The 13,437-nt window shown below is 42.8% G+C and overlaps 1 protein-coding gene across 6 annotated transcripts in view; it reads left to right on the plus strand.

Moving 5' to 3' along the window:
* Nucleotides 1–12,982, plus strand: part of LOC137327980 (serine/threonine-protein kinase BRSK2) — a 734,949-nt gene extending 721,967 nt beyond the window's left edge. For 5 of the 6 annotated variants that reach the window (XM_067994005.1, XM_067994009.1, XM_067994006.1 and 2 more), the window contains one exon: nucleotides 11,175–11,575. In XM_067994005.1, the coding sequence (XP_067850106.1) occupies nucleotides 11,175–11,401 (227 nt within the window). In that variant the 3' untranslated portion in view covers nucleotides 11,402–11,575. The other variant, XM_067994008.1, reaches the window with a different exon arrangement.
* Nucleotides 12,983–13,437: the final 455 nt, after the last annotated feature.

The raw sequence follows: 13,437 nt of genomic DNA on the forward strand, positions 1-13,437 counted from the left end.
GACTTGAGCACATAATCTAGGCCGACACTTCAGTGCAGTAGTGAGGGAGTGCCGTCTTTTGGATGAAACATTAAATCGAGGCCCATTCTGCCACCTCTGGTGGATGTAAAAGATCCCATGGCATTATTGGAAGATTAGCAGGGGAGTTTTCTCTGGTGTCCTGGTCAATAGTTATCCCTTAGCCAGCATCACTAAACATATTATCTGGTCATTGCTGTTTGTGGGACTTTGCTGTGTGCAAATTGGCTGCCATTTTTCCCGACCTCACAACAGTGACTACTTCAAAAGTATCTCATTGGCTGTGAAGTGCTTTGGGATATCATGCGGTCGTGAAAGGCACTACATAAATGTAAATTCTTTCTTTTTTAAACTACTGTTGGGATTTGCAGTGCTGAATTTTTTGTTTATCGAGAATATTTTACATCCTTATCTTATACTGTGAAACAACTCCACTTTAAGGAAGGAAGGAACTAATATTCCTACTACAAAATACTTTTCCCTGGCCAACATGGGAGCAACACTAATAATGTCTGCTTCTGAGACTATCACCCTCCTAGCAGAAGGAGGTCAAGTAGAAGTAAACATCTCTTGGAAGACAAGAAGTACTGAACATGTGAGAGAGAAGTTTTTCATGAATAATAAAATGGGTTTTCACGGACCCGAGTATGACAAAAATAAGAAACTAAAAATGTAACCAGTCGATATGGTGATGGCTGAGTTCACAGTGGGATTTTGTTCAGTTCTAACCAAACAATCAGAGAAGCAAAAAAACTATTTGCCACAATAGCTTTGAAAAGAAATCTAATGATCATGTTTTTATATCGCCTCCTTCCACCCCCCCCCCGCCCATTTCCTTCTCATTCCCTGTCTCTCCAACCCTCAAAGACCATCAAATAGACACGATTCTACTGCACGGTTATCATTACTAGCATTTCTGAAGAGATTACATTGAATTTGTGCTGGTTCCCCACCCAAGTAAGCTTTTCTTGATTTATTATTCTGAGACTTTCTTTGTCTGTTTGCCTCAATTCTTTAAGGGCAGTATACTGAATAATCAGGGACCTTTAAAAAGTGTTTAAATTTAATCAGATTTTGGGAGGTCCTGAGGTGTTTTGGTTCAGTGAAAGCGATTAGCAACAAGGATTTTATTTGAATGTGAATGTTGTTTCTCCAGGAAATGCAAGGGTTAAATAAACTTGTTGAACAGAGAAGAGATTTTTTTTTTCTCCCAGCATAGTTGTAACTTTATTTTAAAAATACCCCACGCAGGATTGTAAATATAAAGTTACCAAAAAAAATACCTTTAATTGTGTTTACTTTTATATCTATTTACTTGTCGGTAACGATTTTAATGAGGAAACAGTTCGGAGCACAGTGCATTCCTCTGGCAGATAGCTGAGGACAGATGCTGTGCTCCTATGATGTTTTCTGTCAGTCTTAGAGGAGATGATAAGGTCCTTTGGGTTTCGCAAAAGTACAAGCTTTCTGTCAGACCACATCTGTTTCATGGCCTCAAATACAGGTGTAAATGTACCACTGCATTAAACAATTCCAAATTAAAAGGACTGATCATTGTAATCCCTTCAGAAAGGCTTGTAATGATAACGGTGCAGTAGAATTATGCCTACTTGATGGAACGGCTAACAGAGACAATTAGCGTTAAATAATTTGAGTTGTCACTACTCATCTGAAAGACAATGGTAAATAACTTACTTGCAAAAAGCAACTGAAATTGAAGACAAACACAAGGGCTTTTAGCTGAAGATGGTAACTGTTAAGAGTCTGTGCTATGTACCCCTCCACCTGCAATGTGGTTTGAAACAATAGATTTTTGGATTGGAACTTAAGGAGGCAGTGTAGTTCTCCATAGAACCAATAAGTTGGCTTGGGTGTCGATAGAGTGTTTGTCAGTTAATGTTAGAACATCCCAAATGAAATAACTAGGGTTGAAAGGCATGGTATACTAACATTTCTTCAAGATATGGAATGAGTAACATACTGTGTGTTTTCGTGCGCAAACCTATTTGTGAGGATTTGGCCCTCCCATCTTCCTCCACAAATAAAAGGCTTTATATTGATGAGCTCCAGTGATGAAGTGAGCGAGAGTTACTGAGCTCCAGTGATGATGTGAGGGAGAGTTACCGAGCTCCAGTGATGAAGTGAGGGAGAGTTACTGAGCTCCAGTGATGATGTGAGGGAGAGTTACTGAGCTCCAGTGAAGATGAGGGAGAGTAACTGAGCTCCAGTGATGAAGTGAGGGAGAGTTACTGAGCTCCAGTGATGAAGTGAGGGAGAGTTACTGAGCTCCAGTGATGATGTGAGGGAGAGTTACTGAGCTCCAGTGAAGATGAGGGAGAGTAACTGAGTCCAGTGATGAAGTGAGGGAGAGTTACCGAGCTCCAGTGATGAAGTGAGGGAGAGTTACCGAGCTCCAGTGATGAAGTGAGGGAGAGTTACTGAGCTCCAGTGATGAAGTGAGGGAGAGTTACCGAGCTCCAGTGATGATGTGAGGGAGAGTTACTGAGCTCCAGTGATGAAGTGAGGGAGAGTTACTGAGTCCAGTGGTGAAGTGAGGGAGAGTTACTGAGCTCCAGTGATGATGAGGGAGAGTTACTGAGTCCAGTGATGATGAGGGAGAGTTACCGAGCTCCAGTGATGAAGTGAGGGAGAGTTACTGAGTCCAGTGATGAAGTGAGGGAGAGTTACTGAGCTCCAGTGATGATGAGGGAGAGTTACTGAGCTCCAGTGATGATGAGGGAGAGTTACCGAGCTCCAGTGATGATGTGAGGGAGAGTTACTGAGTCCAGTGATGAAGTGAGGGAGAGTTACTGAGCTCCAGTGATGATGAGGGAGAGTTACTGAGTCCAGTGATGAAGTGAGGGAGTTACTGAGCTCCAGTGATGATGTGAGGGAGAGTTACTGAGCTCCAGTGATGATGAGGGAGAGTTACTGAGCTCCAGTGATGAAGTGAGGGAGAGTTACTGAGTCCAGTGATGAAGTGAGGGAGAGTTACCGAGCTCCAGTGATGAAGTGAGGGAGAGTTACCGAGCTCCAGTGATGAAGTGAGGGAGAGTTACCGAGCTCCAGTGATGAAGTGAGGGAGAGTTACCGAGCTCCAGTGATGAAGTGAGGGAGAGTTACTGAGCTCCGGTGATGATGTGAGGGAGAGTTACTGAGCTCCGGTGATGAAGTGAGGGAGAGTTACTGAGCTCCAGTGATGATGAGGGAGAGTTACTGAGTCCAGTGATGAAGTGAGGGAGAGTTACCGAGCTCCAGTGATGAAGTGAGGGAGAGTTACTGAGCTCCAGTGATGAAGTGAGGGAGAGTTACTGAGCTCCAGTGATGATGAGGGAGAGTTACTGAGTCCAGTGATGAAGTGAGGGAGAGTTACTGAGCTCCAGTGATGATGAGGGAGAGTTACTGAGCTCCAGTGAAGAAGTGAGGGAGAGTTACTGAGCTCCAGTGATGAAGTGAGCGAGAGTTACTGAGTCCAGTGATGAAGTGAGGGAGAGTTACTGAGCTCCAGTGATGAAGTGAGGGAGAGTTACCGAGCTCCAGTGATGAAGTGAGGGAGAGTTACCGAGCTCCAGTGATGAAGTGAGGGAGAGTTACCGAGCTCCGGTGATGAAGTGAGGGAGAGTTACCGAGCTCCGGTGATGAAGTGAGGGAGAGTTACCGAGCTCCAGTGATGAAGTGAGGGAGAGTTACCGAGCTCCAGTGATGAAGTGAGGGAGAGTTACTGAGCTCCAGTGATGATGTGAGGGAGAGTTACTGAGCTCCAGTGATGATGTGAGGGAGTTACCGAGCTCCAGTGATGAAGTGAGGGAGAGTTACTGAACTCCAGTGATGATGTGAGGGAGTTACTGAGCTCCAGTGATGAAGTGAGGGAGAGTTACTGAGTCCAGTGATGAAGTGAGGGAGAGTTACTGAGCTCCAGTGATGAAGTGAGGGAGAGTTACCGAGCTCCAGTGATGAAGTGAGGGAGAGTTACCGAGCTCCAGTGATGATGAGGGAGTTACTGAGCTCCAGTGATGATGAGGGAGAGTTACCGAGCTCCAGTGATGAAGTGAGGGAGAGTTACTGAGTCCAGTGATGAAGTGAGGGAGAGTTACTGAGCTCCAGTGATGAAGTGAGGGAGAGTTACCGAGCTCCAGTGATGAAGTGAGGGAGAGTTACCGAGCTCCAGTGATGAAGTGAGGGAGTTACTGAGCTCCAGTGATGATGTGAGGGAGAGTTACTGAGCTCCAGTGATGAAGTGAGGGAGAGTTACCGAGCTCCAGTGATGAAGTGAGGAAGTTACTGAGCTCCAGTGATGATGTGAGGGAGTTACCGAGCTCCAGTGATGAAGTGAGGGAGTTACTGAGCTCCAGTGATGATGTGAGGGAGTTACCGAGCTCCAGTGATGAAGTGAGGGAGAGTTACTGAGCTCCAGTGATGATGTGAGGGAGTTACCGAGCTCCAGTGATGATGTGAGGGAGAGTTACTGAGCTCCAGTGATGATGTGAGGGAGTTACCGAGCTCCAGTGATGATGTGAGGGAGAGTTACTGAGCTCCAGTGATGAAGTGAGCGAGAGTTACTGAGCTCCAGTGATGATGTGAGGGAGTTACCGAGCTCCAGTGATGATGTGAGGGAGAGTTACCGAGCTCCAGTGATGATGAGGGAGAGTTACTGAGCTCCAGTGATGAAGATCCCATAGTGAATGCCATTGATGTGAGTGCACTCAATTCTTTGCAAAATAAAATTGGTGCAGTAATATGAATATTTCGAAGCTAAACATATGGATGTACAGGCCTGTAGCTTATATTAATAATCCTTATATTAATAGTGCTTAGCATCTTCTTTAAGTTACCCATTGAAATTGTTTGTGACAGAGCAGCCCAAAGCAGCCTAGTACTGATGACAGTTCTCCACACCAGCCCAATTAAGAATTAATGAAACATATGAGACAGGTTAGAATGGCAGCCCTCAGCATTTCACACTGTAACGAGGGTAACCTTGAACCACTACCTGACCAAAGCACAATATAAAGAAGGCAACCTCATCCATGTTCCTTAAATATGAGCCAGCTGTGTTTCTTCATGATTTCTTGGAGAGCTGTGTCTTTACACAAATAGAAGCAGCATTTCATTGCTGGATTAGCTGTTCCTATACTGTGCTAAAGCGCATACTAGTGGTGGCAGCTCCTGACACTTGCGTCTCACAGCTCGCTGCAAACCACAGGCAAAATGCCAGGATTCACTAACAGAATTTTTTATATATTTCAACTGAAATGATAGCATCAAAAAAGCTGTTTTTGTTACCTCCTGTACTGCAATGTTTTTATTTGTTATAAATTTAATTTTATATATTGCACTACACTGGTAATTAATTTTATTTAAAAATATTAGTGGAAAGGATTCATTAATTTTGTCTGCTCTTCTGATTTTTTTAGTGGTATTTAAGGATAGAGTTAATTCAGTGTTGACCTAATTATTTGAAGTAGGTGTTAATTTTTTTTTATTCGTTCATGGGATGTGGGCATCGCTGGCGAGACCAGCATTTATTGCCCATCCCTAATTGCCCTTGAGAAGGTGGTGGTGAGCCACCTTCTTGAACCGCTGCAGTCCGTGTGGTGAAGGTTCTCCCACATTGCTATTAGGAAGGGAGTTCCAGGCTTTTGACCCAGTGATAATAAAGGAACGATGATATATTTCCAAGTCGGGATGGTGTGTTATTCGGTGGGGAACATGCAGGTGGTGTTGTTCCCGTGTATCTGCTGCCCTTGTCCTTCTAGGTGGTAGTGGTCACAGGTGCTGTCGAAGAAGCCTTGGCGAGTTGCTGCAGTGCATCCTGTAGATGGTGCACACTGCAGCCACTGTGCGCCGGTGGTGAAGGGAGTGAATGTTTAGGGTGGTGGATGGGGTGCCAATCAAGCGGGCTGCTTTATCTTGGATGGTGTCGAGCTTCTTGAGTGTTGTTGGAGCTGCACTCATCCAGGCAAGTGGAGAGTTTTCCATCACACTCCTGACTTGTGCCTTATAGTTGTTAGAAAGGCTTTGGGGAGTCAGGAGGTGAGTTACTCGCCACAGAATACCCAGCCTCTGACCTGTTCTTGTAGCCACAGAATTTATATGGCTGGTCCAGTTAAGTTTCTGGTCAGTGGTGACCCCCTGGATGATGTTGGTGGGGAATTTGGCGATGGTAATGCCGTTGAATGTCAAGGGGAGGTGGTTAGACTCTCATGTTGGAGATGGTCGTTGCCTGTGCGAATGTTACTTGCCACTTATCAGCCCAAGCCTGGATGTTGTCCAGGTCTTGCTGCATGCGGGCTCGGACTGCTTCATTATTTGAGGGGTTGCGAATGCAACTGAACACTGTGCAATCATCAGCGAACATCCCCATTTCTGACCTTATGATAGAGGGAAGGTCATTGATGAAGCAGCTGAAGATGGTAGGGCCTAGGACACTGCCCTGAGGAACTCCTGCAGCAATGTCCTGGGGCTGAGATGATTGGCCTCCAACAAACACTACCATCTTCCTTTGTGCTAGGTACGACTCCAGCCACTGGAGAGTTTTCCCCCTGATTCCCATTGACTTCAATTTTACTCGGGCTCCTTGGTGCCACACTCAGTCAATTGCTGCCTTGATGTCAAGGGCAGTCACTCTCACCTCACCTCTGGAATTCAGCTCTTTTGACAATGTTTGGATCAATATTACAGTGTTATAAGCAGTGTACAATGTTGTTATGATGGTCTCATATGTACCTGAATATATGACCACTATGTCCATTTCCTTTGCCTGGTTCACTTGTATCATTAGGTAGGATCTGATTTTTATCCCTAGTATATTAACGGAAGCTCATCCTCACCAACTGGCTCTGCTCCCAGCTGCTGTCATTCTGCCTGAAACACAAGTGCAGGAAAGTACACAAGTGTAGCTGGATGGCAAAATACCAAACCTGTGTTGGGAGAGTGGGATCTCATTGGAGGACAGCTGCATGTCATAATCTCATGACCGGTGTAATCAGATTGTCAGCAGAGCTAATTAATAACTGTATCTCGGCAACATGACCATCCTCTTTTTCGGTATTTCACAACTTGTTGGCTCAGGCTTTGTCAGTAGGTCCAGAGGGCGAGGCAAGTGATCAGGGGGAAAAAAAAATCACTGTTTAAAATGTGTTATTAATCATTCATGACTGAATGAAAGGTCGCAGACCCTACCCACTGTCAGCTGGTTCTCAGCTGCGGTCCAAAGCAGAGTTTATGTTTATTGTACGTAAAAGATTGAGAAGCACTAATCTGGACAGTTGCATGTGTGTATGCCCTGCCAGCTAAACCAGGGGTTGCACTATTCAGGGGGCTGGTGGGGAGGAGGAGAGAAACAGACAAGTCTGTACATGTTGGCAGAAAGCCAGCTGACAGTATGGGACCACGTTTATGGTAGATAATGAATATTGTGGATTTGGAGCACTGATTGGGCTCCCAGTAACTCAGTGGATGTGGGACTGGAGCAATATATACTAAGAAGGTTCCAGGCTGAATTTCCACACTAGCTGACCTCATCCAGTGTTCCTGAGTGCTATCCTGTGACATAGCATGGGTCTCAGGTGGTGACAGGCTCAGGCTCAGCCATGGCGGAACATCATGCTGACATTTAGTAAAGAATGGTCAGTTAGAACATCAGAAGAGGGGGAAAAAAATGAGAAAAGGAACGTCTGATTCAAAGAAAAGAAAGAAAGACTTGCATTTCTATAACACCTTTCACAACCTCAAGACATCCCAAAGCGCTTCACAGACAATCAAGTACATTTTTTAAAAATGTGCAGTCACTGTTGTGATATGGAAAATGCAGCAGCCAATTTGTGCACAGCAAGCTCTCATAAACAGCAATGTGATAATGGCCAGATAATCTGTTTTAGTGATGTTGGTTGAGGGATAAATATTAGCCAGGTCACCGGGGAGAACTCCCCTGCTCTTCTTTGAAATAGTGCCCTGGGATCTTGTACGTCCACCGTAGGGCAGATGGGGCCTCGGTTTAATGTCTCATTCAAAAGATGTTACCTCTGACAGTGCAGCACTCCCTCAGTACTGCACTGAAGTGTTAGCCTAGATTTTGTACTCAAGTCTCTGGAGTTGGGACTTGAACCCACATTCTCTGAACCAGAGACAAGACTGAGCCATGGCTGACATCATCAATAGAGAAAGCACAATTTGGTTATTTGTTCTAGTTGGTTTTATATCTGTATTATACTCTTTTGGGTTAGGATAACCACTGTCACATAGTATAATTTTTTCAATTTATATATTTCAAAACGACCATGTTATATACTTGTCTCAGAAGATTCTAAAATTGATCAGAATGATTTAGACTTTGGATCATATTAATGTACACAAACGTATAGTCATTATATAATGAAATTCAAACAAGCTTGACGTATATGAGTCTTAATGAATTGCCAATGGAAGATTGATCTTGAAAGGAGGTCTGTTGCCCATTGTATGTGTGTACTTGATTCATACTTTCATGATGTGATGTTTGTATCTCTGGTTTGCTAAGAATTCTGCTCTATCCCAGTCATAACTTTCAGACATTCCCATTGTTTTGAATGGGAATTATCTGTGACACTTTGCTTTGCTTGAGAAAGGGTTAACTGAGGGAGGGAACGGGAGATGCTGACACTCCTGTTTGGCTCATGAGATCAGTCTGCAGAGATAGCTACCAAGAAGCATGCACCATGCTCATCTACGTAGCAAGTAACATTGAAATTTACTGTGAAATTGGGATGGAAATGGCATGAAATTATTTCTTAAAGATGGATCCCAGCTGTGGAGTCAGGAGTATGAGTCTGAGGAGCTGGTAGTGGAGGGATTGTCTTCTGACAGTAAAAAGGGGAACAGACAGTTTAGATTTAAGTATTTCACAATGAAATGACATCAAAGGGAGCCAGTCGAGCTGCAAATAGAGGGAGCGGGATAACTTTTTTAGTGAACAAATGATTGAGGGGAATCAGAATTCCAAGGATTGAAATGACGAGGGTCGGCTGCTCATTAGAGAATTGCGGCTGTAATATTATAGTCCAATCACCAACCTGCCTCGGGTCTGTAGTCTTATCTGCGACCTGCCTCGGGTCTGTAGTCTTATCTGCGACCTGCCTCGGGTCTGTAGTCTTATCTGCGACCTGCCTCGGGTCTGTAGTCTTATCTGCGACCTGCCTCGGGTCTGTAGTCTTATCTGCGACCTGCCTCGGGTCTGTAGTCTTATCTGCAACCTGCCTCGGATCTAGCGAGGCTCCGTATTGGGAGTAGAACATGGCAATTTTGACACTGTTGTGTGGGATTTCTTTAATGTTGGGACTGACCATCTGGACCACAATGGTCTTTACTGTACATTTCTTTATTCCTCTGATTGTGGCTTGTTTAACAACACAAGGAGAAAATTTTAAACTAATGAACTGTACATTGAAAGAATCTGAATCAAATGTGATCTGATCACACGATAATCTTAAACAAGTCCTGGCTTTATTGGGAACAAAACTGTCCACTGGCACAGAAATAGCATAATTTTAGTGAAAAAAAAGTTTCACATAGCTTTAAAGAGGAAGAAAACATTTCCCTGCCTTTCAAAATACAGGAACGTTCTGCTTCCAAAATTTAGCCTGAAATTACCATTAGTGATATTGTTGTACGGTTCCTTAACGAACTCATCTCAAATTCCTCTATCCAATCATTTAACGTAAACTTCGGCTATTTATTCTAATTGAATTGATGCCTCTGTTGAAACAGTGGAGAGAGGAATTTGATCAAGCTTGTTAAATATTTGTACCATGAGATCACTGAGTCTTTTCCAATATTTTTATTATCTTCATTTTAACAAGGTTTTAAGCAGAAAACTTCTTGTATTATAATGTGCTAACAGGCTGATTTTCATTGTAAACTTTGAGGACCGTGATTAATAAGTTACTGATTTGCTGCTAGTACCAGCCCTACAAATCAACACTATCCCTTTGTACAATCGAGTTCAATCCTCTCCTCACTCAATATCTACACACGCACACTTTCCAGCAGTGGATCAGGAGCAGGACCCTCAGTATCCTTAGGCCAAATTTCACACTGCCCCAGCTGACTTTAGTTAACTTATCACAGAGCAGGGATCAAACCTGGGACTTTCTGATCTGTATGACTCGTTTCCACATCGGGCAATGGATTTACCAACTGAGCCATCAAGGAGCAAAATAAAATTCGAACGAAAATAATGTCAGCCTTGAAAAATACTCTGGATGTGCAGATTAAATTTATAAAATAATTTGTCAGTTTTATTAAGTCAACATGCAGCTTGAAAGGTGCCCTGCCTTAAAAGCTATTACAAAGGTTTAACGTGTGCAGTTTAACCTTGGTTATGCAGCATATAAATTAGAATGGTTTCCTCTTTTAAGTAATGGTGAGGTACTATGGTGACTAAATGGTTTGTGAAACCGTTTCCCGCCAAGGAGCCTAAAAGTGTTTCTGTCACTAAAATTAAACTGATGATTATTGATAGAATAAACACTAAATGCCTCCGATTGTTTAGTGATGAATGATACTAGTCAGGGCTGCATGGACTCCCCTGACTTCAGTCATGTTCAGTAATGTAGTCTCCAGATACTGTAAATTGCTGCAATTCCAGAATAGCTTCCTGTTGGGAAAAGCCCTGGTTAAATTTCCTCTTTTTTGTCCCCCCTTCTCTCTCCCTTTCTCTCGCTCTCCAAGACAGGTCAGAAAATCATGACTTAAAAAGAAAGATGTAAGAGAGTCAAGAGTTTCTGTGCTGAAATGTATGTTACATCAGTACCAGTAATCATGTCCTCAGAAGGAACTAAAATGTTTCTCAGCAACATCCTTTCTTCCAGTGAGACACACCCTTCCAGCATCTTCAGTGCTCTCTTCCATTCTTTCCGTCAACTAATTTCATTCAAGTAGAAAAACTGAGACTCCAAAGCCACTTTTAAAAATAAAATAAGTTACAAGAAGTATTTGGCTTTGTCGTTTCCAAACAAACCGACCAGCCGACTAACCAAAAGAAGTTGCGATTTTAAAGGCTCAGTGGTGACTTGCTTCTTCTTTCAGGCACTTGTGGCTATGGATCTCATTTCACTTCTCTCGTGACCCATTGTTCATCTGTTTGTTTGTTCTTTCTTTCTTTCTGTTTGTGTACCCAGGCAGCCCATTGAGTAACTTCTTTGACGTAATTAAACAACTTTTTTCAGACGAGAAGAACAATGGGCAAGTAGCTCATCCGCCAGCTACGCCAACCAAACATGGCACAAACAGCAAGCGGAATGATTCTGATACTAATGACTATGGTTCTAGAGGAGACTCTAAATTTCCAGCTGGGAAAGAAAAGGCAAAGATGGTGCCAAGTATTGGGACACAGGACCAACCTTAAATCCATTTAGAATTAGTCCCATGTTCTAAAAGGACAATGTCCATAGACAGATTTTGTATGGCGGAATGATTGTATATAACGGAGGATTAGCACGTGCAGCCCCCTCTCTACAACATTTGTTTCCCTGTTTTTGCTGCTCTCGTTTTATGATGACCTGATTTATTTCCACTCTACTGCCAGGAATTGTCCAGAAAACTTGTTAAATCCCATCTGGTGAACCCTATGGCTGCGGACATTTGTCGAAGGAGAGGCAGCTGATATCTTGGTGCATGTGGGAACCTGGCGCCCTTTTGACGCTTAACACTTGACCAATCTGGAGCTCCTGCGTCCCAGGAAAAGGAACAGAAATCCTGGGAGAGACTGACACCTTCAGCAGCAGATTGTCCACCAGAGAGCGGATGTGGGGGTGAATTCAACAGCACCGCACAGCAACATGAGCTCCGGCAGCTACAGTGGATTCTTTCTTTTTTGAAACAGGACTTTGGTGAGAACTGCTGCTGATGGGTAAGAGATCAGGGGGTCGGACAACACAGCAGCAACGAACTAAAGCACGTACAAGTGTGACAAACACACCACCTTGTACCACCCCTACTTTCTGTATAGATTCTGTTTGTCTAGTTGTGACACCTTGTTTAGCTGTAGAAAAACAGATTCAAACACTGTGTTGCCAGTTATAAGTTTGTCAGTATTATTTATTTTCAGGGTAATATATATGTGTATATATATATATTTTATTCATTTCACAAGGGCACCATGTTCGACTGAACCGTGTTGCTGGTTTACTATCATGGGGGTTTGACCACCCGCTGCTGTAAAAGGCTACATTTGTTGTGGACATTTTATATATATTTTTCCCCCCTTCTGTTCTTATTTATTGAACCCCAGTAATTTATCAGCAGAACGTCTAGGTGTATGAATGTTGTCTTTCATTGTGAATGACTTATAGAGGCAACACTGTATTAAAGGAAAAAAAAATATTTTGTCCAATTTATCAGAGCTCTGTGAACAATATTAACTTATTCTGTCCCGATTCAAGGAACTTGTAGTATATGTTTAAAAAAAAAACACAGTACTTTAAGAATGTAGAATAGCAGTAGTGTCTGAAATGATTACCTTATATTGCTATTTGTTAGTTTCATATCAGTGTGCGTGTTCTACAGGTAAAATTATTGGACCAGTTCTTGTACATAAGTAAATCAGCAATGGACTTTGAACCACTGGAGGTTACTGTTATTGAATTTATCTTGTATAACTGTGTGCATGTCAGACATGGGTTTTTTCTTTGCATGATGTTGCTGTAATTGTTCCCATAATGCTCTGTCCTCTTTCTTGCTCTCCTATGTGCACAAACTAATGCTTCCTTACACCGTACCTCTGCAGAATGGCTGGACTACAACATGGATGGTACAAGCAGGAAGGGGAAGAAATAAAGCAATACTTATATTGATATCCTTCCTATTTTGTACTTTGGAGAAAAAAAATAGTTATTTAACAGACCAACTATCAAATGTACCCACCCACCCCCTCCCCCTTGTAATATAACTGTGAGCAACTTCAGTGCAAGATCAATAAATTCATTCAATTCCAATAATTTTGTGTGCTGGTATTTTGCTGATGGCCACTGGATGGCAGAATTACTTTCTAGTACTGCATAGTCTTCCAGGTAAAATAAAACGCCACCTACTGTAGAATTTCTGCATATCAAAAACAAGGAATTTTTGCAGTGTCCAGAACAGTTTAGAACTACAAAGTTTTAACGATATGGCACAAACAATCTAATTCTGATAATTTGTAATTTTAGCAGGAAGAAAAATTGCCACTGGGGCTAAAGATGGACTGAAGGTGAAATGGAAAAAAAACATTCTATCTAAAACCTCAGCACCACCACTGACATCAAGTATAAGGCCTAGGACTTGGCCTGGTGTTGTCCCGAGATCTGAGACTGGTTGTATATTATAATTAAGTGGGTTTAATGCTGATGTGTAACTGTTTCTGGCAGATAATTTTACACAGCACGATGATAGTTGAAAATGTGA

The sequence above is a fragment of the Heptranchias perlo genome, chromosome 12 (genome assembly GCF_035084215.1).
Source record: "Heptranchias perlo isolate sHepPer1 chromosome 12, sHepPer1.hap1, whole genome shotgun sequence".
NCBI lineage: Eukaryota > Metazoa > Chordata > Chondrichthyes > Hexanchiformes > Hexanchidae > Heptranchias > Heptranchias perlo.